Source organism: Culex pipiens, chromosome 1, assembly GCF_016801865.2.
Source record: "Culex pipiens pallens isolate TS chromosome 1, TS_CPP_V2, whole genome shotgun sequence".
In the NCBI taxonomy this organism is placed as follows: domain Eukaryota; kingdom Metazoa; phylum Arthropoda; class Insecta; order Diptera; family Culicidae; genus Culex; species Culex pipiens.
This window is the reverse complement of record NC_068937.1, coordinates 22,474,484-22,500,233: the sequence shown is the minus strand read 5'-3', so window position 1 is coordinate 22,500,233 and position 25,750 is coordinate 22,474,484. Positions and strand designations below refer to the sequence as shown.

General features: G+C 37.0%; 2 protein-coding genes across 4 annotated transcripts; both read left to right on the top strand.

The window, feature by feature from the left end:
• The first annotated feature begins 4,373 nt into the window (after nt 1-4,373).
• Nucleotides 4,374-25,570, top strand: LOC120420202 (3-hydroxyacyl-CoA dehydrogenase type-2-like). Of its 2 annotated transcripts, none has more exons than XM_039583190.2 (3): nt 4,374-4,515; nt 24,611-24,775; nt 24,842-25,568. In XM_039583190.2, exons 1-3 carry the CDS (start codon nt 4,507-4,509, stop codon nt 25,433-25,435), a joined length of 768 nt encoding a protein of 255 aa, XP_039439124.1. In that variant the 5' UTR covers nt 4,374-4,506; the 3' UTR covers nt 25,436-25,568. The 2 variants fall into 2 exon arrangements, with proteins under 2 accessions (XP_039439124.1, XP_039439123.1); XM_039583189.2 differs by lacking the exon at nt 4,374-4,515 and adding an exon at nt 23,421-24,158 and having other exon boundaries at nt 24,842-25,570.
• On the top strand, nt 4,509-24,627 carry LOC120420201 (TAR DNA-binding protein 43-like). 2 transcript variants are annotated; one of them, XM_039583188.2, is made up of 4 exons: nt 4,509-5,146; nt 11,700-13,324; nt 19,209-19,376; nt 24,611-24,627. In XM_039583188.2, coding segments are annotated over exons 2-4 (1,734 nt in total). In that variant the 5' UTR covers nt 4,509-5,146; nt 11,700-11,760; the 3' UTR covers nt 24,613-24,627. The 2 variants fall into 2 exon arrangements, with proteins under 2 accessions (XP_039439122.1, XP_039439120.1); XM_039583186.2 differs by lacking the exon at nt 24,611-24,627 and adding an exon at nt 19,473-20,767.
• Nucleotides 25,571-25,750: the final 180 nt, after the last annotated feature.

The window sequence follows — 25,750 nt, the reverse complement described above, 5'->3', positions numbered from 1 at the left end:
TACTGGATTTATAAGATTCTTCGAAAAATCTAAGTTTATTTAAAATCATTTTGCAATTTTAATTAAATTTATTTCTAACAATAGTTACTGGACTTAACAGAGCATGAGCATGAGCATGAGCATGGTTGACTGCCAATGAGCTGCTACTCCTTCCAGCATCACGTGATTATTTTTTTTTTGGGTTAGTAGGATAAGGTATTGCCCAGTCACGACGTTCTAGCAGGATTCTAGCAGAGTTCTCACAGAGCTGGATATTCTAACAGCATTCTAGCAAAAATGTTCAACCGTTCTAGCAGGATTCTGGCAGAACCAGCTCTGCTAGAATATTTCGTGACTGGGTGGTTTTTCGATGCCTCCCGAGCTATGACGCTATGGGGAGGACTTTCGGCGAGCCTTCCGAGCAACGGGAAGGTCTTTTTGGTTAGCACACAAAATCACTCACACACACTTAATTTGCTCCACTATTCACTCGACTATCCAAATTGTCAGTGCGTCTTTCGTTCATTATATAGAAATGGTTTTTTCACCGCAAAACCTCGAAAAATTTAAACACAATCCACCCGACGCCGTGCCTTCCGATCAACGATGATATGGAAAGGGCTGAATAATCACGACTTCACGTCCCCACTTCCAGCGCACCAATGATGCTATTATTCGATTACCACAATCACTCACCCCATACAAACAGCGACACAAAAGCACACAAAAAAATAACCTGAATAATCACGACTTCGCGTCCCCACTTCCAGCGCACTAATGATGCTATTATTCAATTACCATAATCACTCATGATGGATCATCATGGATCATGAAACCAGTTGAAACTTGACATTTAAATTAAATTTATTTTAAAAAAAATACTGGATTTATAAGATTCCTGTTAAAATAACAGAATTTATTTAAAATTATATTGACATTTAAGTTAAATTTATTTAAAAACATAGTTGCTTGATTTATAAAAGACCCTGAAAAATTCAGACTTCACTTTAAATTATTTTGACAAATTAATCCAATTTATTTTAAAAAAACATGGTTTCTGGATTTATAAGATTCTTCGAAAAATCTGAATTTATTTAAAATCATTTTGAAATTTTAATTAAATATATTTCTAAAAATAGTTACTGGACTTAACAGATTCCTGGAAAAAATCAGAATTTATTCAAAATCAGAATCTGATGTGTGGCCAAATGGCCAATTGGGACCTGTAATTTTTGCATTTTTTGCGTTTTTTGCAATTTTTTGCAATTTTTGCAATTTTTGCATTTTTTGCAATTTTTGCAATTTTTGCAATTTTTGCAATTTTTGCAATTTTTGCAATTTTTGCATTTTTTGCATTTTTTGCATTTTTTGCATTTTTTGCATTTTTTGCAATTTTTGCAATTTTTTGCATTTTTTGCAATTTTTGCAATTTTTGCAATTTTTGCAATTTTTGCAATTTTTGCAATTTTTGCAATTTTTGCTATTTTTGCAATTTTTGCAATTTTTGCAATTTTTGCAATTTTTGCAATTTTTGCAATTTTTGCAATTTTTGCAATTTTTGCAATTTTTGCAATTTTTGCAATTTTTGCAATTTTTGCAATTTTTTGCAATTTTTGCAATTTTTGCAATTTTTGCAATTTTTGCATTTTTTGCATTTTTTGCATTTTTTGCAATTTTTGCAATTTTTGCAATTTTTGCAATTTTTGCAATTTTTGCAATTTTTTTTTGCAATTTAGCAATTTTTGCAATTTTTACAATTTTTGCAATTTTTGCAATTTTTGCAATTTTTGCATTTTTTGCAATTTTTGCAATTTTTGCAATTTTGCAATTTTAGCAATTTTTGCAATTTTTGCAATTTTTGCAATTTTTGCAATTTTTGCATTTTTTGCATTTTTTTGCATTTTTTGCAATTTTTGCAATTGGGTCCTAAAATGAAGCTTAGATTGCTGATATTATTGTTTACAGCGATAAAGCTCATTTTTCTGAGTACAATGGCCCTTTTTACGACCACAAAGAGTTTAAATGGTTTTTTAAATCAATTTTGAAAAATTAACCTCGCGGTCCTTCTTGACAGAAAAGTTTTTACTTCACAGCTCGTTCCAAGGGGACCATAGTTGATCCATCGAAAAAATGTTGTCTTGTCAAAATTTGTTATTACATTAAAATGAAAAAAAAGCGATCAGAAATGGATTTTAATTGTGTTTTTTTACCGTTGTACGTAAAAATTTACATGGGGCTTTAGCACCCAATTTTTGCAATTTTAACAATTTTTACAAATTTTGGAATTTAAGAATTTAGAAGTAGAATTTTAGAATTTTAGAATTTTAGAATTTTAGAATTTTAGAATTTTAGAGTTTTAGAATTTTAGAATTTTAGAATTTAAGAATTTTAGAATTTTAGAATTTTAGAATTTCAGAATTTTAGAATTTTAGAATTTTAGAATTTGAGAATTTGAGAATTTGAGAATTTGAGAATTTGAGAATTTTAGAATTTTAGAATTTTAGAATTTGAGAATTTGAGACTTTGAGAATTTGAGAATTTTAGAATTCAGTAACAACTTTTCAAAAGGGCGAATCCCTCAGATGTAAACAAACTGAGTTTTTGTCAGAATCATATAAAGCGAACAAAACTGATTCTAAAACACCCTCCATCATCTCAAAATTCCGAAAATACGTAGTTTTACAAGCAAAAAACAAAAGGGCTAATCAACGACATCAATCAAAACAAACCAAATTGAGTTTTCGCCCTTGTGTTTTCACCCAATCACGAGGGGCGAATGTAGTGTTTTCTGCAAGTTCCGACGTATATTTAGAAACACTAGATTTTCATTATAATTTAGTGAATTTTAACCTGACAATCCTCAAAATGGATCAAAATGTATGTTTCTGATGTCTCTGAACACAATTCCACAACAAACACAGATTTGTATGATCCTAAATACATAACTTATTAATTTCAATTATTGTAGTATCGGATCTGGTCTGGTTTCACAATCTAAATATGAAGGTCCATAATTTACCGGTTCTTGGAACATCCGGGGATTCTGGGTCGAGCAGTTGCAGGACAAAAAGTTAGTTTAGGAGGAATGCCGTACAAAATCATCGCCTCCGTAACCATTGAAGCTATGCAAAGATTGAGAAGGCAGGATGGTGTCGCGGGGTGGCCTAGTCGTCAGGTGCCATGTCTCCCACTTCCGGCGGGGACACCCCAAGGAACGTCACTTCAATATAGACCACATCGTCAAACCAACTTGCTACTTACGGTGTATCCTGGCTCAACGAGTCTTGGCCTGAATCGTTCTCCTTATGAAGGCTTTCTAGACCAATTTTTTATCACTGAGGTTGCAAATATCACTGTATTATCACTGAATTTAATGTTTCACAATGATAAAATAGTTGTTTCACCACTTTTTTCTTTAAAAACCCGAAAAATGAACAAAAAACAAAAGGGCGAATCTGTTGTTTACTTCTGCATTGTGGCGTAACCTGACGGGCTAATCCGTTGTTTTGGTTGAGTGGGTGGCGAATACGGTGGGGCGAAAATGTAGGCACGCTCTTTAAAAAGGCGTAATTTCTTTTTCTCAATTTTTAATAGCAAAAACACCTTAATTAATTTCAAATTGCTCTCTATGATGAAATTATTGTTATTTTCTATTACGTTTTGACAAAATTGATGGCTTTCATGCTTTTTTGTGGAAATAGGAATTGATCGAAATTGCAAAAATTTGAATGTTGATTTTCCCGAAACGGCAGGATCGTAGGTTTCGCCCTTTTGAAATGTTGTTACTGAATTTTAGAATTTTTTGAAAAGGTCCAATAAACCAAATTTCCAGTTTTTGCTTTGTCTATGTTTTTGAAACCGCCTTGAGTCAAGGGTATCAAAAAACACCCAAAAAGCAAAAACTGAAAATTTGGTTTATTGGACCTTTTCAAAAAAACTCCAGAGATTTGTTTTATGATGTATTTTAACGTAGCCCCACGTCATCATTACCTGCGTCGCTCTAGTACCTCTTTTCGCCAACCTTCCTACCCCCGCTCCAACTCACAACTGTCAAACTCGACAACATTTTCAGAGCGATTTTCTCACCGCATTTTCATTCATCGTTGAGCAGTCGTCGAGTTCGGTCGTGGTTTGCGCGAGTCGTGTTTGCGAGTTTGTTGAATCGTGGTCGTGGTGTGCGCGCGCGCGTGAGAGAATCCAGTGTTGGAGTGAGAACGAGAGCGAACGCGTGTGTGTGGTGCGCCGTGTGAACGAGAGTGAGAGCACAACAGCCCTTACGTAACGCGCGTCAGAACGAGAGGGACGGAGTTGGTCGTCGGTGGAGGAGCGCTAGTGTTCTTTTTATAAAACACACATCAAAAAACGGTGTTTTAAAAATAGCGCAAGAAAAGTCGAACGAAAACGTTTTTTCGGCCGGAAAAGCCCCGCGTGTTTATTTTTGGGAGCTGCAGCGTCAAGTCGCGGGAGAAAAGTGCACTTTTACTCGAAAGGAAATTTTTCCGAGTGTGACACACACACACGCGCGAGATGCTGAAGGTATTTGCCCCGTGAAAATCACCAGAATTTTGTGAGCGGTTTCTTGAGTGGAAAAGTGCGTGCGTGCGTGCGTGAGCGAGTTGAAAAAGAGTTGTTTTTTTTGGGTAAAATCCAGCAAAAAAAGAAAGATCTGCCTGACCCCCCCTCGAGAGTGCGATAATTTGTTCCTCCATCTTGGTTTTTTCACACTCCGGAAAAAAAGGAGAGCAACCTAAAGAAGAGAAAGAGAGCGATTCCCTCTGTCCCGTTTCTTCGTTCTGCCCAGTCCGTGTCTTCTTCCCCATCTTCTTCACCTTTGGAGTGTGCGAGCGAAAAGGAGAGAGAGAGCGACCGTCGAAAAAAATAAAGTTTGAAAAGAGGTCACACGGCCTACTCTGCCAAATTTTTGTCTCCTGAACAAAACGAAAAAGTATTCCCTTTTTTGGCAAGTGTCACCCAACTGTCATACCAAACTGCGTTGGTAAACAAACACTGTAAACACGATTGTGACAGCAGAAATCCCGTTGGAACGCACACACACACCAAACCTCGCAAAATCGGCAGCTGATAAGGGTGTGTGCGTGAGCACTCGTTGGAGGTAGAAGCGGCGGCCAGGAGCAGATTTTCGGGGCCCGGCAGGAACGAGTTTCGAGTGAGTTGAACCAAAACAGGCTTGCTTTGCTTTATTTTTCTTTTCAGTCTTCTTCAGAATCGAAAAAGTAGTTTGAACGTCGTTCTAAAATTACGAGAAAGCAAACAACAACGAAAAATGGTGGCAAACCCTGCGAAGCGACGAATCCGGACGATAAATTTATATTTATATATTTTGAAGCGTCCCGTCCAACTTGCAGGCGGTGGTGTCGTGACCTGCAACCTAAAAAAGGAATGCAGCGCGCAACGCGAGTTGGTGAATTTGAAGCAAAATAATCGACCGAAAAATTCTTCAAACCAAAACACTGATCGCGAGAACGAAAAATCTAAGGCTTTTAGTAAAGTTGAAGTTAAGGAGAAGTTGCAGAAAAGAAGCCTACAGCAAGTAGAACATAACATAACAAACGAACCTGCTGCGCAATGTGGGACCAAACATTCTTTAAACCCGAATTGTGTAATCACTTATTTGGCGCTGCGAGTGTTCTGCTAAACGAAAATCAGGCAAGCTAGAACGTTTTCCGTAACTTCTGAATATTTGGAGAAGCATCCAAAACCAATCGCCGACAGAGGCAAGGCAATCAGAATCAACGACAGTTTCATTCAGAGGATCTTGCATACTACGTCCGTAATAGAGGTGGTCTAGCAATCCTGAATTAAAATCCATAAAAAGTCTAACAGTTCTGTCAGTCACAACGGGGTCTCTGTACATCCATAACCAGCCAAATAGTATGAATTTTAGGTACTTGAAGTTCACGTCCGTGTTAGGGAAGTCATTCTTGAATATCCTCATCAGGAGTGACTTTTTGGGTCTAGGAGTGAGATTGGGTCATACAAAAATTCTGAAATTTGTATGACCCAATCTCACCCCTAGGCTTTGTGTCCCCCCTTGATAGTAGAGAAGCTGGAGTTATTAGAGAACAAACGTCTCAAACCAAAAGTATCAATCGAAGCACGAGAGAACTGTCTAACGGAGGTATCAATCGAGCAAAAGCTATTACCTTTTGTTCGATTGGTACCTCCGTTTGACAGTTCTCTCGTGCTTCGATTGGTACTTTTGGTTTGAGATGTACGTACTCCAATAACTCCAACTTCTTTATTGAATAGGGCATAAATCATGCCATTCCCATTTTTCTAAACAAAGATAAAACCATCTGGAATCTGACACTTTACTTTATGGCAAGCTTTTGTTGGAGTGGTTCCCAGTATCTTTAAGACATGGAAAAGCATGTAATTCCATCGTGCATCTAATGTTGGCATATAAGCACTTTTTCCTTTAGTTTTAGCTCCCAAAAAGAGTTTTTAACTGAAATCGAGTGATAAATATCTCAGTAGGAAGTGAGCAAGCAAGTTTTTATGAATAGTTTTGTTAAATTGTTGTTCAAATAGTGAAAATCTTCAAATTGGATGCCTGATCCCTTAACCTGCCAAACATATGAAAACATCCCCTAAAACGTGTAGACAAATTTCAAGATTACAGAGCCTTATTAGGAATGTTTTACACCTTAAAATCAGATTTAAGTGGCCAACTGAAGGACATGAACAATTATTAGGAGGAAGAGAACAAGCTAATTTCTATAGACAGCTTTGCAAAATAACTTGTTTTTAATAGTTAAAATTCACAAGTTAAATGAAATTAAGACCAGAATTTTACCCAGCCAAAAAACTAAAACGAGTATTTTCCCAGTTACATTTATAATAATACTGCGCAGATCATTGATCCTTCTTGCCCATAACCCTTTCAAGCGTGATGCTCGATATATTAAGAATAATCTGAACGATTTTTTACTCTAAAATACTCTAAAACATCTGCGAAATACGAGTCTTCAAAACGTCGATTTTTAAAATCGAATGTTCGATTATAGAATCTTCGTTTTAAAATGAAAGTTCTACCCTTCGAATCTTTGAACTTCTAGTCTACGAATCTTCAAATTATTAAATCTAAGAAACTTCGAATTCTTTGAAATTGATGTGAATGAAACTCGATTCTTTGAATCTTCTAATCTTTTAATCTTTAAATCTTCTAATCTCAGAATAATCGTTGCATCTTCTAATCTTTGAATTTTCTAATCTTTGAATCTTCTAATTTTTGAACCTTCTAATCTTTGAATCATCTAATCTTTGAATCTTCTAATCATCGAATATTTGAATCTTAGAAGTTTCGAATCTTTAAATCATCGAATCTCAGAATCTTCAAATCATTAAATCTTTGGATTTTTCTTTTCCCTCCCTTAATTAATTTTGAAAAGGAGACATCAAAATTTGATAGGTAACAGTTAGATGAACTTTATCGAATTATTTTTCTATTCGGCTTTCTGAACTCCGGACCACTTAACGTAAAGACTTCCATAATTGCCATGATTTTTCGTTTTAATATATAAATTTTGCTTCGCTATTAATATTTTGCACAAATTTCTTCATCAAGTTGTTCTGAATAATACCCTACATGTGTTGATAATTTTTGGTAATGATTATCACATTCCTTTTAAAATTATGAAAATCGTCATTAATTTAAGTGATCTGAAATTTCAAACATCTGCGAACGACGATTAAAGACGAATCATCGAATTATAAAATTAAAAAAAAAAATAATCGGATCTTCAAACTTCTCAATCTTTGTATCCTCTAGTCATCGAATCTTTGAAAAATAGAATCTTGGAATGATCGAATCTGCAAATAAAATTTCGAATCTAGGAATCATCGTTTCTTTGAATCTTCGAATCATCAAATCTTCGAATCATCGATCCTCCAAATCATCGAATCTTCTAATCCACGAAACATCGAATTTTTCAGATCTTTTTATTTTAAAAGACTCAAATCTTCGAATAATAGAATTTTCTAATCATATAATTATTGATTCTGGACTTGGAACTTGGAATCTTCGATTCTTTGAATCTTCGAATCATTAAAAAAAACGATTCTTCTAATCTTTAAATCTTCTAGTCTTCGAATCCTCGAATCTTCTATTTGTCAAATCTTTTAATCTTCTAGTCTTCGAATCTTCAAATCATCGAATTTTCGAAACATCAAATCCTCAAAAATTTGAATCTCCTAATTTTTGCAGCTTTTAATCATTTTATTTTGAAATTAACGAATCTGCGAATGAAACTTTGAATCTTCAAATTATCGAATCTGAAACTTCGAATAATTGATTTTTTGAATCTTCTGCCATTATATCCAACACGCAACCTAGACTTCGGTCAAATTTACCGAAATTCTCCGTCTTTTTAACGGAAATTCTCTGATAGAGCGTCTCTATCAGAGAATGCTCCGTCAAAGCTTTATCAGACATTCTCTGATAAAGTTCATGAGGTTCACGCAGGCAGATTTGACAGATGAATTCTTTGATTGGCAAAAGCTTTGTTGCTGAATCTCACCGCTTGGGCAGCGCTAGCGTCGTTCCGGTAAAAATGCACGCACACCACTGCAACAGTGTATTTGTATTAGTAAGGCTGAAATCTTACTTTGGGAGAATGAAAACAGGTGATGAAACAGTTTTAAAGCATTTATTTTCCTAATATTTTACACTGTCAAAGTACACTTTAGTTGATCTGGATCCACCGGCTGAGGATTCGGTTCGGTTGGCCACGAAATGCTGGTTGTTCCTAATTTCCTGGTCATCGTACGGCCATAACCTGCAACAGAGGAAAAATTCAAGTAAAAATCTACCCGTACATGACAAAATACAGAATTACTTTCACTCTGCATTCAAATACACAATTAATTACACTTACTTGTTAGTAACAGCGATAGTTCACACATTTTTTTTTCTTAATTTTCATCACAGAAAATGGAAAAAAACGGCACCGCCACAGCGAACAAAACAGACGCGATATTTGATTCAATTTGTCATGGCTGACATTGGCTGCTACGATGGGGTGTTCAAATACTACGATGACAAAACAAATGATAGGGTCGTTCAAATATTACGTACATAAACAATTGAACAAGAAAATTTAATTTCCGTATGTTTGGCTAAAATGTTAAAATGTTAAAATGTTAAAATGTTAAAATGTTAAAATGTTAAAATGTTAAAATGTTAAAATGTTCAAATGTTAAAATGTTAAAATGTTGAAATGTTAAAATGTTGAAATGTTAAAATGTTAAAATGTTAAAATGTTAAAATGTTAAAATGTTAAAATGTTAAAATGTTAAAATGTTAAAATGTTAAAATGTTAAAATATTAAAATTTTAAAATGTTAAAATTTTAAAATGTTAAAATGTTAAAATGTTAAAATGTTAAAATGTTAAAATGTTAAAATGTTAAAATGTTAAAATGTTAAAATGTTAAAATGTTAAAATGTTAAAATGTTAAAATGTTAAAATGTTAAAATGTTAAAATGTTAAAATGTTAAAATGTTAAAATGTTAAAATGTTAATATGTTAATATGTTAAAATGTTAAAATGTTAATATGTTAAAATGTTAAAATGTTAAATTTTTTTGAAAAGGACCTATACGCTATTGTCTTTCATATGTTTATAGGACCTAATAAAAAAACTAAAGATTTTGACATTTTGTCATATTGTCATATTGTCATATTGTCATATTGTCATATTGTCATATTGTCATATTGTCATATTGTCATATTGTCATATTGTCATATTGTCATATTATCATATTGTCATATTGTCATATTGTCATATTGTCATATTGTCATATTGTCATATTGTCATATTGTCATATTGTCATTTTGTCATTTTGTCATTTTGACATTTTGTCATTTTGTCATTTTGACATTTTGACATTTTGTCATATTGTCATATTGTCATATTGTCATATTGTCATATTGTCATATTGTCATATTGTCATATTGTCATATTGTCATATTGTCATATTGTCATATTGTCATATTGTCATATTGTCATATTGTCATTTTGACATTTTGACATTTTGACATTTTGACATTTTGATATTTTGACATTTTGACATTTTGACATTTTGACATTTTGACATTTTGACATTTTGACATTTTGACATTTTGACATTTTGACATTTTGACATTTTGACATTTTGACATTTAAACAATTAAACAATTAAACAATTAAACAATTAAACAATTAAACAATTAAACAATTAAACAATTAAACAATTAAACAATTAAACAATTAAACAATTAAACAATTAAACAATTAAACAATTAAACAAATAAACAATTAAACAATTAAACAATTAAACAATTAAACAATTAAACAATTAAACAATTAAACAATTAAACAATTAAACAATTAAACAATTAAACAATTGTACAATTAAACATTTAAAAACCAATTTAGCAAAATTTATCAAATATTTGATTGGGTAACGTAATTTTTGAATGCCCCTTTTCACATAATCGCTGAATGCTCCCCGTCTGAGATGACGGCTTATGCCGATATCCGCCACTTGGGGCGCAACGATCTTTGGATGAATTAGGGGTGAATTCTCGTGTACGATACAATGTTGTGCTCATGTGTGCGTTAAAGTTGTTTTCTTGGATGAACTCAAACCAAAAAGTTTATCAGAGAATCTCTGATAGACGATTATCAGAGATCGGTCTGATAAGCGCCAGGTTTGCGTGAAGGGCACTACCGCATTTCTGAACTCGGGACCGCTTTTGAAGGACCAAACCAGCTCAAAAGTAGACCAAAGATGTGCGTGACTAGAACAAACTTCAATTAAACTTGTAGCACAAAACACTGCTTCGAAAAGCTCTGACCTGAAAAAGTATGACAAATAAAATGCTCATTGACTCAGCAAAAACCATCGTCACCGAAAACATGCATTTCCCAATCACAGACGTGATATTCGAGGGCCTCGAGCAATCATCCCGATGCTTCAAGTTGAATATCGTTAGCTGGCACCACCAACTTGATGGTATCGATTTCTTCGTTGATTCTGATTACCCTTGCCTTCAGTTATACATGTCGTTTGAAATTTGTTGTGCTGGCTTTTCTTGTAAAGACGTTCTTCCATCATTTTTCGGCAGAGCACTTGCCGGCAGGCTACAGTACTTCGGTATGAACGATGTGTACTGGTATTATGTACGAACATTCAAAAGCGGTAATCTATATAATCTTTAACGCGAACGCTACTGGATTTGATGTGTTTATACACTGTGGCTTGGTACTCGGTATAAGGTACACGGTTGTGATTTGGATGTATCTAAAAAAAAAACATTTAGAAGTGTGAATTGTTCAAGTTTTGCCGCAGCGCCAAAGAAGTGATTACAATGGGGATTGTAATCGAATGCCACATGGTACAATTGGTTCGTTTGTTATGTTATGTCTTATTTGATGTAGGCTGCTTTTCCACTTCTAATCTAATCATAGACTCACTCAACTTCACCTGACAATTTGTTGTAGTAAACTTAAATCACTTACCTGGTTTGTTCCCAACTCGCTACACTTTACTTACCATTGTAATCCAAATTTTTCACAGCAGTTTCGGTACGATCCACTCGGTGGTACATCAATAATTAGTTTCCCTATCACGGACTTCGCCGGGGTTTGCCACCTCAATTTTCTAAACTCACCTTCACACTTCTAACCAACCCTTTCTCCCCGGAACCCCTTTCCAGAGACACACTGTACGCGAACGATTACGACTACGGTACGGTACCGTACGGCGGCTGCGGCACCATGGACGCGGAACACGGCGTCGGAAGCGACTCGCTAGGGGGGATGCCGGGGGGCGTGCTGGTCGTGGAGGAGGAGGGCGAGGAGGCGGTGGAGCTGCCGCTGGAGGACGACGGCACGCTGTCGCTGTCGACGCTGCAGGCGCAGTTTTACGGGGCGTGCGGGTTGAAGTACCGGAACCCGGAGAACCGGGCGATCCGGGGGGTGCGGTTGAACGACAACAAGTTGCACCCGTTTGCGCCGGAGCAGGGCTGGGGGAGCCACATTTACATTTGTGTGTTTCCGAAGGAGAACAAGCGGAAGAGCGATGACAAGTTGGAGAACTCGACGCCGAAGACGAAGCGGATTGAGAATCGGAACAGGACGACGACGGATTTGATTGTGCTGGGGTTGCCGTGGAAGACGACGGAGGAGGGCTTGAGGGAGTACTTTGACGTGTTTGGCGATTTGCTGGTGGTGCAGATAAAGAAGGACGCGAAGACCGGGCAGAGCAAGGGGTACGGGTTTATCCGGTTTGCGAAGTTTGAGTCGCAGATGAAGGCGCTGTCGAAGCGGCATTTGATTGATGGGCGTTGGTGTGACGTGAAGGTGCCGTCGAGCAAGGATCAGATGCAGCACCAGATGCCGAGCAAGATCTTTTTGGGACGGGTGACGGAGGACATGACGGCGGACGATATCCGGGAGTACTTTAGCAAGTACGGCGAGGTGACGGACGTGTTTATTCCGAAACCTTTCCGGGCGTTTGCGTTTGTGACGTTTATTGACCCGCACGTGGCGCAGAGTTTGTGCGGCGAGGATCACCTGATTAAGGGGGCGTCGGTGTACGTGTCGACGGCTTCGCCGAGGCCGGAACATAACCGGAACCAGCAGAAGAACCAGATGGGTGGAAATTTTTCCAACTACGATGAACGTGGAAGGGGTGGTGGATCTTCCGGGTCGGATTACGGTGGCCAGCAGAGCCACTCGAACATGAACAGCAACTATCACCACGGTGGAGGAGGTGGTGGCGGCGGCGGAGGGTACAACAGTATGCCCCAGCAGAACCAGCCGATCTGGAACTACAACGAGTACTCGCAGCAGAGCCGGCAGAACCAGAACAGCAACATCGACAGCATGCCGAACCTGCAGGCGCTGGGTTTGAACTCGACGGGTCCTGGTCCTAACGGGGGTCAGGGAAACGCCGGGGGCCTCCACGGAGGCCACCATGGATCAGCGCCGGGCGCCGGGATGGGTGGCAATCACCTGAGTGGGGGTGGAGCGGGAGCTGGTGGTAATAGCGGCGGCGCTCCGGGAGTCATCGGAAACCACGGCGGCCCGGGTGCCGGCGGGAACATGAACCTCAACCAGATGCCCATCAATCCGGCCATCATCGCGGCCGCCCTCAGCCAGTGGAGCCTCATCGGCAACCAGATGCACAACAACCCGCAGGGTTCGGGCGGTCCCGGAGGACCGGGCGCCCCTGGCCAGGGCGGTGGCAACGCCCCGGGCGGTCCCGGCAATCCCGCCGGTGGCCCCGGCTCCGGAGGCCCGGGCGCCGGCCAGGAATATCTGCCCTGGAACGGATCAGGTAACGGAAACGCGGCCGCCGGAGGACCGGCCGGACGAGGCGAACAGAACCGACAGTAGAACCCCGTGCGCGCCTCTCCACACGCTTACACACTGAATTTGTAACGCACGCACCCCCTTACACACACACACATGCACACACTAAACACAAAAACGACGGAAAGTTGAGAATTAAGGGACTTTCTTGATTTTTCATTGGCGAAAAAAAAAACGAAAGGGGGCGGAGCTTAAAAATGACCTAAAGTGAAATAAATTGTGTGACGAAACCACGCCCCCTCTAGAAGAAATCGTGTTACTCGTGGTGATTATTGCATTCGATCGTGATATTTCGATCGTAATTTCTAGTCTTACGATCGAGATTTCTCGATTGTAATCGAAAACATCTCGATATGGGTTCGAAGCTCGTTTCCAAATCTTTCTACAAATTCATTCAATTTCAAAAATTAAAAAAAATGAAAAGATTTTAATTTTTTTTTAATTTTTTTGATTTTTTGAGGTTTTTGAAATTTCTGAAATTTTTAGTATTTTTGAAATTTTTAAAACTTTAATTTTTTTTTATTGTTGAGACTTATGAAATTTTTGTGATTTTTAAATCTTTTGAAATCTTTAATTTTTTTAAAAGTTTTAAAAATCTTGAAATTTTCTAAAATTTTGCAATTATTTAAAATTTTGAATTTTAAAATTTTTAAAAATTTTGATGTTTTTAAAAATTTGGAAGATTTTTAAATTTTTTAAACTTGTTGTAATTTTGTTTTTTTGTTTGAAATAAAAAAAAGATTTTTTTTAAATCTTTAAAAAAAATTAAATTTAAAATTTTTGAAATTTTTAATAATTTTAAATTTTTGAAATAAAAAAAAAAAAAAATTTGAAAAAATATTTTAAAATTCTGAAATTTTTGAATTTTTCAAAGAAATAAAAATAAGAAATAAATTTTTAAAATTCTAAAATCTTTGGATTTTTTACTAATTTTGAAATTTAAATTTTTGAATGTATTGAAATTTTTACATTTTTTTTGTAATTTTTTAAATTTTTGAATTTCTTGAATTTTTAAATTTTTTGAAATTTTTATTTTTTTTAAAATTTTGAGATTTCTAGAATTTTTTAAATTTTTGAAATTTTTAAAATTTTTGCAATTTTTGAAATTTTTGAATATTTTGAAATTCTTGAAATTTTTGAAATTTTTAAATTTCATGAAATTTTTAAATGTTTGAAATTTTTAAATTTTTTGAAATATTTAAATGTTTTCAACTTTATGAAATTTATGAAATTTATGAAATGTATGAAACTTGTGAAATGTATGAAATTTATGAAATGTATGAAATTTGTGAAATGTATGAAATTTATGAAATTTATGAAATTTATAAAATTTATAAAAATTTTGAAATTTATGAAATTTATGAAATTTATAAAATTTATGAAATGTATGAAATTTGTGAAATGTATAAAATTTATGAAATTTATGAAATTTATAAAATTTATGAAATTAAAAAAAAATGTTATATTTAATTTTTGATTTTTTTTTAATTTTTTTAAAATTTTTAAAATTTATAATATTATTTAAATTTTTATTTCCCTGGGCATGAGTAGAGATCTCAACGCCGTTAGCAATGTTGGCTTAAAAATAAAATTCATTGGATAATATCACCCTCCCCCCAGCCAACATTTTTGCCATGCGAAGCGGGCCTCTAACACTGTGTCTAGGTAACACCTAGCTAGGAGCGATCAGTGGACAAACACAAGAGGTGATCCCAGGGTCGATTAGGAGTTCATGAAGCAAATTAGTCGTCTCCCACCCCTTTTAAATTGAAAAATGAACTCTGAAACCAGCGTCTACTCACAACAACAGAAACCGAGGCCTCTTCTAGGCATTGTAGGGTCTAAATTACTGTTTGCCATACAATTTTGAAATCAATGTTTAGAGTATTTAGGATAATTATTTTCAACATTACAATATTTATCTGTTTGTTATCTCCACATAACTTTCTATAACAGGTTTTAAAAAAATACTTTCTGTTGTTACCTAAGCCTTTTGCTTGTTCAACAGACAATTTAGAAATGATAGGTGTTAAGCGGAATTAAGCTAGACCATTTAGAAATTTAAAAGTGCATTTAGGATTAGGCACACTTATTTTGCCCATGAGCTTCAGTTTTATTTTTATTATTATTTAGAGAAGATTTGTAGGGTTTATTTCTTCCTAATGAGTTCTTCGTTCCTTAGAAATTAGGAGAAAAAAGATACTGCCGCCACCTTTGCTTAATATTTGCAGGTACCCAGCCTCATCAGCGGAGCTGGTCAAAGGATGACCAAGTCAAACTCGTTACTGACCAATTCCGACATCAACTGGCGAAGGTGATCTAGGACATCTGACGGCGGTTGCGGGGTCGTCCTCTTAAAAGCTAAGTAACAAATCAGTAAGGTAATCGTATTACAGGCCTGCCTATTATGGTCATGTTGAATACGATTAACTACAACACTAACCATTTAAACTTTCAGCAAACAAGACTTATGACGGACGTGACAAGACGAGGGCCTGTTAAGCTGTTAAACATTGTTTTCTGTTGTTTTCTTTGCTTCTGGGAATTAATTGCATAAAAACCATTCTGATTTGTAAAAATTTCCATAGAGTCTCGATCAATCAATAGTGAAATGATATCGGACTAAATTCGTTGATCTGTTGAACTAACGGTTGTCGGATTATGATTGTATCGACCATTGTTGCGAATCGAGGATCTACTGGAATTCTGACGATCAAATGGTCGTCTCTTTTTCAATTCATGACTTGTAAAATATGAACTGTTAATCTATTTTTTTGTTTTTGTTTTTTTTTTAAAGAAGCCAGACAGGTTTTTAAAGAAACGTTCTAGATTTTTTGGCTATTAACTAAAGTTTCGGGGATTTGAGATAAGAGTAGCTTTCGGATAGGTTACTTTAAATCTTGTATTCAATTCAAGTTAGGTAGTTATCCGCAAATGAATATTTGGACTTATATGAATAATTGAACATTTTGGACTTATGAATAACACACAACTGTGCATTTATTCTAGAGTCAGATCCATACAGCGTCAGTGTTTATTTGGTCGAAGTGTACTAATTCATTGGCAGATCTGGTTCTAGTTGTAATGTACGACAAGACTACTGACGGACGTGACAGGACGAGGGCCCAGTTTAGAGGTTTCGACATCAACGATGTGCGGCTGGATCACCCTCCCAAAAAAAAAAAAAAAAAAAAAAAAAAAAAATTTAAAATTTTTAAAATTTATAATATTATTTAAATTTTTATTTTTTTTTAATTTCAGAAATTTTTCAAATTTTTGGTTTTTAATTTTTTTGAATTTTGTGAGGTTTTTTTTAATTGTTTGAAGTTAGAAAGAAATTAATTTAGATTTGTTATTTTTTTACATTAAAAATATTGGACTTAGGTTGTGGCAAATGGGCAGTATTCATGATTGCTGAGAGTCGCAGGACTCTCGCCCTTTGCTATTAGTAAGTATCCAGCAAAGCAAAGGGTATAGCATGCATTTGATACTGTCAACTCCCATTCGGCTGTGTTCTCGTCGCTGTCATGTTGTAAACTGGAGCCGAGGGAGGTCCTGTTGTGAATTCTAGTTGGAGGTGGTCCGAAGATCATTGAAGAAGGTAGAATTCGCCATCACCCAAGACACGAAGGCACGAAGGATAGACCATGTCTTGGAGGGTGAAAGGATGATAGGATTTAGTGATAATACCACAATTTAATATTTGTCTTTCTCTCTTATTTCAGACAAAATGTCTGGTCCGAGTCCAAGGTGTTGCAGAAATCTTCCACTATACAGAATGGGGTTTTCCTTCTATCATTTCCTATATTCTGAAAAAGGTGGTGCCCCGAATGTGGACATATAGTTTATCACATTTACTCCATACGGTGTGAACGTGACATGCTGTATGTTTGCTCTTGGTGCATTGGCTATTTTCAAAAACAAGCTAGATTTTTCCTATTCTTTTAAGACAAAATTTAGTAAAATCTATCCATCTATTTATTTTTCTATTTTTCTATTGCTATAACTTGTCTCTAACCCCATAAACTTTAACTACTCAATTATTCTAACTTGGAATCGCAATACATTATTGTAGAAATGTAACTGCTGAAAATAATTTGGTAAGAAATTTGGGCATAACTGTTAATATGATTAAAGGTACGTTCAAACTGTTTTATTATATATGTTAGCTATTCAAGTTTGTTTGTCTTGTCCCATATTTCACAACTTCAGTTGTTTTCTAGTAAGCTTCTCGTTACAAGTTGGTAGTTCTGAAGGTTTCTTTATTCTTTCTTTCTGTGTTAGTCTGTTATTCAATGTTCGATTTTATTTTACATTGTACTAATCCCATTTTTTCTCTTTGTCTTTTTCATGTACCTTGCGAGCATACGATGACCGAAAAAGTCATTGTATCAGCCAACGGTGTGTATTTCACAGTGAAAAAACAATCATGTCCAAAATTAAAGTAGACAAAGCCGCAAACAAGTATTTTTATAAGTGCGTGAATAACAATCGGTCGTTGAAGCTCAAAAACTGTGAGAACAATACCGCGTCGTGGTTAAGTGATAATAAGGCGAAGAAAGTAGACGACGATTCCGCATGAAGAATATAGAAATGATGTGTTAATTGCACAATGGATGAAGGTTTGAGGTTGACACTATCAAAAGGGAATGGTAAGATGCAATAGTAATATTGCTAGGTTTGATAGTGTCAAAAGGTAAGATCAAGGAATAAGGATTATATGAAACTATATTGTCATAATTATTGTATTCACTGAAATATCTCTCCGCTTTCTACCCCCAATGTGTCCTGCACTGGGGGTGCCTGGGGTAACTTCGAGTTGACCTGGGCCGCCCGAGGAATTATGTCGTAGGTGGTTCGTGTACTTCTCACTCACCTCTCCTCGCGGCAAGGTTTTCCGTAGGTCTACACTCGAACATGCAACATGGGACAGCATGAATCTTCAGCTGAAGCCGGACGAATGTATTCCGAAATTAAAAAAAAAAAAAAAGAATTACAGAATTACAGAATTAAAAATATTGGACTTAGGTTCTTTTTTATATTTCGTTAAAGGGTGCACAGAACACCAAGGTTGTTGTTGTCTTCTTATTCCAAAATTGTCGAACTTACGGACTCAATCCTGCAAAAAATTGACTGTGAAAATAGTCACACTTTATTTTAAATCATTTTGTGTACAGTACTTTAGGGGATGAATACAAAATAACATCTAAAGTTTTCGTAGTTTTCAAAATGCAAAAAAAAATAGTAACAGAAATCTCGGTGCAAAAGCCCTGGTTGATGTGTACCGTTAAATTAAAAAAATATTCAAAAAAGAGGTATTACAAATTTCGATCGTAATTTCTTGATCTATGATCGAGATTTCTCAACAGTAAAATTTCGATCGTAATTTCTCGATGATAGATCGAGATTTGTCGATGGTAAGTCGTAATCCTACCATCGAGAAATCTCGACCGTGAGTCGAGAAATTACGATCGTAATATTACGATCGAATGCAATAATCACCACGACTGACTCCGCCCCCTTTCGCGCGCCTTCAAACCAACAAAAAAAACAAACGATGCCTAGCTTTATTGTCTCCCAAAAAGAGTGGTGAGGGGGCGTGGCTTGAACGCGCAAGCTCCGCCCACCACCATTCAAACACAAACCCGCCCCAGATAATTTTAACCTTATTTTTTTTTGGTTTCGCATAAGTTTTAACCTTTTACCGAACCACAAACGAAGGGCGCGCGCGCGCGAGCGACTATTTAATCGGTATGGTAGATGGAAAGCTCGCGACGTCGGTAAAGAAGATCCCCGTTACCGACGTCGCGAGCTTTCAACTTTTCTGTGTGTGTACGTGTGCGCGCTAGGTCGACGAATGCCCTGCCCGAACGAGTGCTGCAACCCGAAGGTCGGCAAAGTAGACCCCGCAGCGATGAGGAGGCAATACAAGCGGAAGCGTGTGAGCGATGAGGAAGGTGGTGGTGGTGTGCGTGCGGTTGAAAAGCGAGCCGAGCAGGAGGACGTTGTGAGCAAGTGTGAGTGACGACGCGTGCGCGCGTCGGTAAAGTAGACGCCCTGCTTTATACTTTGTTTCTTAGTAATACTAACACTATTTTACCCGTACACAATAGGGAAAGAGAGAGAGCGCAGCCGGTTTGAGAGCGAGTTTTGTGTTTTTTGACGTGTGTTTGCGTTTTAAGTTAGTCGGTAAGGCAGAGGCGTCGGTAAGCGACGGGCAGGAACGGGCGAAGCAAACAGTAGGTGGAAAAAACACAATTAGAAACTGTAAACTAGCGTGGTTCACGTTTCTATGAAAAAGACAAAAGTTGTTATTTTGTCTTGCATCAACCGGAATTTCGTTCTTTTATGTCCCCAGAAGCACTCCTGAAAATTTGAGCCCATTTGGTAAGGTCTAGGAGCTCCAGTTTTAATTTGAAATTTATATGGGATTTTGATTTATTTTCCATGGGAAACTATCTTTTTTTACATTGTATTAGGATTTTTTTTTTATAAATCGATGAAATGACTTGATTCTAATAGTAGGAGATAGGTTTTGAACTGGGGAACAACTTTGTAGAACATACCAATATGCTAGGAAGTGACCCTTTAAAGATACAGATACTTTTAGATGGTGGCCCACACAGTAAAGCCCCTTCAAAAGCCACCATCTAAAAGTATCTGTATCTTTAAAGGGTCACTTCCTAGCATGTTGGTATGTTCTACAAAGTTGTTCCCCAGTTCAAAACCTATCTCCTACTATAAGAATCAAGTCATTTCATCGATTTATAAAAAAAAATCCTAAAACAATGTAAAAAAAGATAGTTTCCCATGGAAAATAAATCAAAATCCCATATAAATTTCAAATTAAAACTGGAGCTCCTAGACCTTACCAAATGGGCTCAAATTTTCAGGAATGCTTCTGGGGACATAAAAGAACGAAATTCCGGTTGATGCAAGACAAAATAACAACTTTTGTCTTTTTCATAGAAACGTGAACCACGCTACTGTAAACCTGTATGCTTTGTCGGATTGATGTGAGTTTCCTGTGTTGTTTTTTGGATTTGTTTGAACTCTACACTTAGTGCAACCAGTTTCCTACTAAATAAAGGTTAGACAAGCAGTAGTTGCAGAGAGCGAGAGAGAGAGAAAGGTAGTGGGTAGAATGTGAGCAGATGTAAGTCGAATTAAATTCATTATTGATTCAAACTATATACTATTATTATATATCAAAATACAAATAAAACTTGAGATGAGAGAAAACAATTACAAAACAAATATATAATACTTAAAAAACACAAAATAACAACAAAACAAAGCAAAAAGTGTGTGGTATGATGTTGTTGCAGCAAACAAATACGCAAAGTAAACAAAAACGCAAAAATATGAATGAGTTTCGCACGTTGTGTACGCAAAAAAAAAAACAAAACCAATAGCAAGATATGTCATAGATTGAGTGTGTAACCCCCCTTTAAACAAAACACATAACCTATATAAGAAAAGTGAAAAATACTACTTAGCGCGAGCGTAAATCTCCCAGTAATTAGCGCGCGAGAGAGAGCAAACAAAAAGAGAGAGAGTGAACATTTTGAGAGCGAGAGCGCAGAACACCTCTGTTAGAGTGCGTAACCTATATCTAGAATAATAATGACGCGATGGTTTGATGATCAAAATACCTATGTAAACACGGAAGATGATGATAATGGCGCGAGAGAGCAGAAAATCTTTGAAAAACATACACGCAAAACTTGTTGTGAAACAGAAATGAGCGCGGAACCGTCTTTTGCGTGCTGCCGCGTTGAGCGAAAGAAAGGGTTCCTTGCTAGTTTGAGTGGCGCGGGAAGTGGGGAAGATTCGTCGAGGTCGAGGAGCTTGGCGGGCGCCGGCAATGGTCAGAACATGATAGTTGTTGAATTCTAGCTAGATTCGCTTGACTAACGATATGATCGATCTTCCTGAAAATAAATATTGTTGATGTCGGTAAAGTAGATGTAGGAAAGGCTTCGTTAATGATCAAAAAGTTAAGTTTACTAAAAAAATAAGCTTTGTTAACAATTTCAGCTAAATTTGCTTTACCAACGATCGATGTTCCTCAAAATAAAAAAAACGGTAAAGTAGATCTGAAAAAAGTGCCGTTAATGGTCACTGATAAAATCAAGCAAAACAATGTAAATGGCCCAATGTTGAAGTATAAACTAAGAGATAGACTCCTGCTCGTTCCTTATTTAAACATCCGTGGTGATTTTTGCACTATTTTTTATTTAAACGAAATACTTAAAAAAAATACTTAGTGCAATTTTTTTTAATTTGAAAAATAACAAAATTCAAAAAAACTGAACTTTTTTGAAAATTAAAAAAAATTGAAGGTTTAAAAAAATTTATTAAATGTTTTTTAAATTAAAAAAAAAATATATTAAAAAAATAAAGAGAAAATCTAGAATTTTTTTTTCAATAAAGATTTAAAATATTTTAAATTTATAAAAAAATGTTTTTATTTTTTTTTACTAACTAGAAATTATGAAAATTGTTGATTTTTTTTATTGTTTTTTTTTTTAAATTTGACGTTTTAAAATCTTGAATTTTTTTTTTTTTAAATAGATTTTAAATATTTTAATAGATTTTAAATATTTTTAAAAATGTTTTTGAAATCAAAAAATATATATTAAAAAAATTATAATGAGAAATTCTTGTTTGTTTTTAATATTTAAGATTAAAAATATTTAGAATTAAAAAAAAATGTTGTAATTTTTTTTTCTAACTAAAAAAAAAATCAATCAAATTATTCGCTCTACAGCATTGCCTTGGCGTTCTCGATTGCGAGATTCCTACTCGAAACTAGGTGTTCAAAGGCTTGATTGTTGAGGCAATTGCAAACCTCTTTTTACACCCTAGCTTCCATCCGCCCCGGGATTCGAACTGACGACATTTGGATTGTTAGTCCAACTGCCTACCAGCGACTCCACCGAGACAGGACCCAGGGAGACGACTCCTACACCTGGACTGAGCTAACGACCTAACCATTAGGTTAGTCCGGGTCCAACATTTACTTCCCTTCCGACGGAAGGCGTGATCAGACAAATCTCGTCTCGAAAAATGCCACCGGGACCGTCTGGGTTCGAACCCAGGCCGACTGGGTGAGAGGCAATCACGCTTACCCCTACACCACGGTTCCGGCATAACTAGAAATTGCGAAAATTGCTGAAATTTTTGAAAAATCTCAACATTGAAACATTTAATGTTCATTAAAATTTAAATATCTTATAATTTTAAAATTTTTAGGAATTAAAAAAATAATTGTTTAAATCTTTTAAATTTTAATTACTTTTTAAGTTTTGGAATTTTGGTAAGTTTTTAAAATAAAGATTTTTTCATGTTTTTTTTAAATTTGACGTTTTAAAATCTTAAAAAATATTTTTTTTTCCAATTTTTAATTTTTCTTTTGATCTTTTTTGTTTTTTATTTTTTAGAAATTTCAAATTTTTCGAGTTTTAAAATTTCTGGAAATTTTTAAAAATAAGCTTCAAAACACATATCGAGATTTACTTGATCGTCAGTCGTAATTTGTCAATGGTAGATCGAGAAATTACGATCGAATGATCGTAGGATAAGGATCGAGAAATCTCGATCGTGAGTCGAAAAATTACGATCAACTGATTTTAGCTGGATAAACTCTTTGTTTACACTTCGACAATAGCCCATTTACATTGTTTTGCTTGAAATTTCGTTGTTGTTCGAACTGAAACATTTCCAGCGCTAAATTTACTCTACCAACGTTTCGATCGATCTTCCTTAAAAGAAATATTGTTGGTACACTCAAACCCCGATGGTTTGACACCAACTGTTGTCAAACGAACGGGGTCACTTTTTAGTTTGACACCCCTTTTACACGGAGTTCACACACACTATTAAACGTTGGTTTTGATAGTGTGCGTGAGCGCCGTGTAAAAAGTGACAGTTCGTCACTTTTTAGTTTGACTTTGACCAACCAGCGGGGTACAAACTAAAAAAGTGTCAAACGAAAAAGTGACCAACCACCGGGGGTTGAGTGTATCGGTAAAGTAGATATAAGAAAGGCGCCGTTATTTGTCAATGCTTAAATGTTGTTTTAATTCGGACTCAAACAATTTTAGCTGGATTTGCTTTGTTAACGACTCGATAGATCTTCCTCAAAAGAAAGATCGTTGATGTCGGTAAAGTAGATCTAAAAAAGGCGCCGTTAATGATCAGAGCTTAAATCCAGAGGTTTTTTTGAAAAGGACCAATAAACTATTGTCTTTCATATGTTTATGAGACCTTTAAAAAAAACTCTAGAAATGTTGTTTTAGTTTGAATTGAAATTATTCTAACCAAATTTGCTTCACCAGCATTCTTCAAAAGAAAGATCGTTGACATCGGTAAAGTAGACCTGACAAAGGCGCCGTTATTGATCAAATTCAACCAAATTCCAAAGCCAACGCCTCGACCAATCTTCCTCACGGGGTGATCTCTCTCCAAAAAAAAAAACGATGAGTTTTCTGTGCTGCCGAGTGAGTACTTGTTGTTGTTTGTCTGTTTTGTTGTGGCGCCGTATACTCTCTTTCGCCCCCTCCTTCCCCCCCTCTCTTTTGGCTGTCGTTGTTTGTGTCTGGTTGTGGATCCGCTCCGCTTTGCGGCGACGACGATCATCGAGCGTTGGAGGAAAGCGATCCGCGAGAGTGAAAACGATGATGACGTTTTGGACGCGAGCATGAGCGATGAGCGCTGAACAAGAGAAGAGATGAGAGCGCATGATGGGATGAGCAATGGATGTGCGTGTTTTTTGGATGGCGAGCGAGCGAGATGTAAGTAACTTGTTTTCCTTTGCGCAACAACACGCCAAAAGCGGCAAAACCAAAGATGTTTAACAAGTTGTTTTTGATTTTTGATTTTTTTTCTTTGATTTACCCTTTTCTTATGAGTTCTTTTTCCTCAAACTTTCTTCTCGTTGCACAATTTTCACCTTCTGCTTTCAAAATTTTACCCTTCTTTTTTTCTCTTTCTCTCACAAAACCTTGGCTGCGCGAACCAGTGTGAGACCCCGGAACGCGATCGCCGCGAGTGTGTGGGTTGTGTTCTGTTTCGTCGTGTTTGGTTGTGTTTGTCTCGTTGCTTGTGTGCTCTTATTTTATGATTTTGTTTGACTCTTCTTGTTTTGGAATGACCGCTTACGAAATCAACCGTTCGAAATTGAGTTCAAACCGTGCCTGGTTTCTTGAAGTATTCTAATCGGTTTCTCTTCTCATCCCTGCGGTAGAACGCGGTAGCTCTGGTGACTGGTGGCGCCTCCGGCCTGGGACGCGCAACGGTGGAGCGGTTCGCCCGGACTGGAAGTAAGGTCGTGCTTGCGGATCTGCCCACGTCCAAGGGTGCCGATGTGGCGAAGGAGCTCGGCGACAACGTCGTCTTCGTGCCGGTTGATGTAGGTTACTCAGCGTGTACGCTGTAGATCTTGTGTTCATGACTTCCCTCTTTCCCATCTCACTAGGTTCTCTCCGAGAAGGACGTAACCGGGGCGCTCGAGCTGGCCAAGTCCCAGTTTGGCCGGCTGGACGTGGCCGTCAACTGTGCCGGCATCGCCGTGGCCGTCAAGACGTACAACTTCAACAAGAAGGTCGCCCACAAGCTCGAGGACTTCCAGCGCGTGCTGCTGGTCAACACGGCCGGCTCGTTCAACGTGATCCGCCTCTCCGCTGGACTCATGGGCGAGAACGAGCCGAACGCCGACGGTCAGCGAGGCGTGATCGTCAACACGGCCTCGGTGGCGGCCTTCGACGGCCAGATTGGCCAGGCTGCGTACGCCGCATCCAAAGCCGCGGTCGTCGGAATGACGCTGCCAATCGCGCGCGACCTGAGCACCCAAGGAATTCGCATCTGCACCATCGCGCCCGGCCTGTTCAACACCCCGATGCTGCAAGCCCTGCCGGACAAGGTGCGCGCCTTCCTCGCCAAAACGGTTCCGTTCCCGCAGCGCCTCGGCGAACCGGCCGAGTACGCCCAGCTGGTGCAGTCGATCGTGGAGAACCCGATGCTCAACGGGGAGGTCATCCGGCTGGACGGAGCGCTGCGCATGATGCCCTAGAGAGAGTGTCCACAGTGTGTTGGAACCTTCCCCTTCCCGTCTGCGATACGGATGCATTTATTAGTCTTCTAAGCGGGTCGTCAAACGATCCGAGAGAGCGAGAGTTGCCAGTTGCCTTATAGAGATATAAAGAATAAAGTTTTTTGGTTTTCATAAAGGTTTGCATAATAAAAAAATGTTGAAAGTCTACAATTACTGATATCCGAAATTCCTTGTTTTACTTCAGATGACATTGCACCCCGGGATCGTTGGAAATCTTCAAGTTCAGACGGAGGAACGGTTGAGCGAAACCCGGCCGAAAGGTAGGTGACTTAA

Bases quoted from the DNA above. Each gene is read 5' to 3' on its own strand.
- LOC120420201 (XM_039583186.2), top strand. From the start codon at position 11,761: ATGGACGCGGAACACGGCGTCGGAAGCGACTCGCTAGGGGGGATGCCG. The intron at 13,325-19,208 runs GTAACGGAAACG...TGTGCGCGCTAG, and splicing joins TCTGCCCTGGAACGGATCAG to GTCGACGAATGCCCTGCCCG. The intron at 19,377-19,472 runs GTGAGTGACGAC...CGTACACAATAG, and splicing joins GGAGGACGTTGTGAGCAAGT to GGAAAGAGAGAGAGCGCAGC.
- LOC120420202 (XM_039583189.2), top strand. From the start codon at position 24,120: ATGGATGTGCGTGTTTTTTGGATGGCGAGCGAGCGAGAT. The intron at 24,159-24,610 runs GTAAGTAACTTG...TCCCTGCGGTAG, and splicing joins GGATGGCGAGCGAGCGAGAT to AACGCGGTAGCTCTGGTGAC. The intron at 24,776-24,841 runs GTAGGTTACTCA...CCATCTCACTAG, and splicing joins TCGTCTTCGTGCCGGTTGAT to GTTCTCTCCGAGAAGGACGT.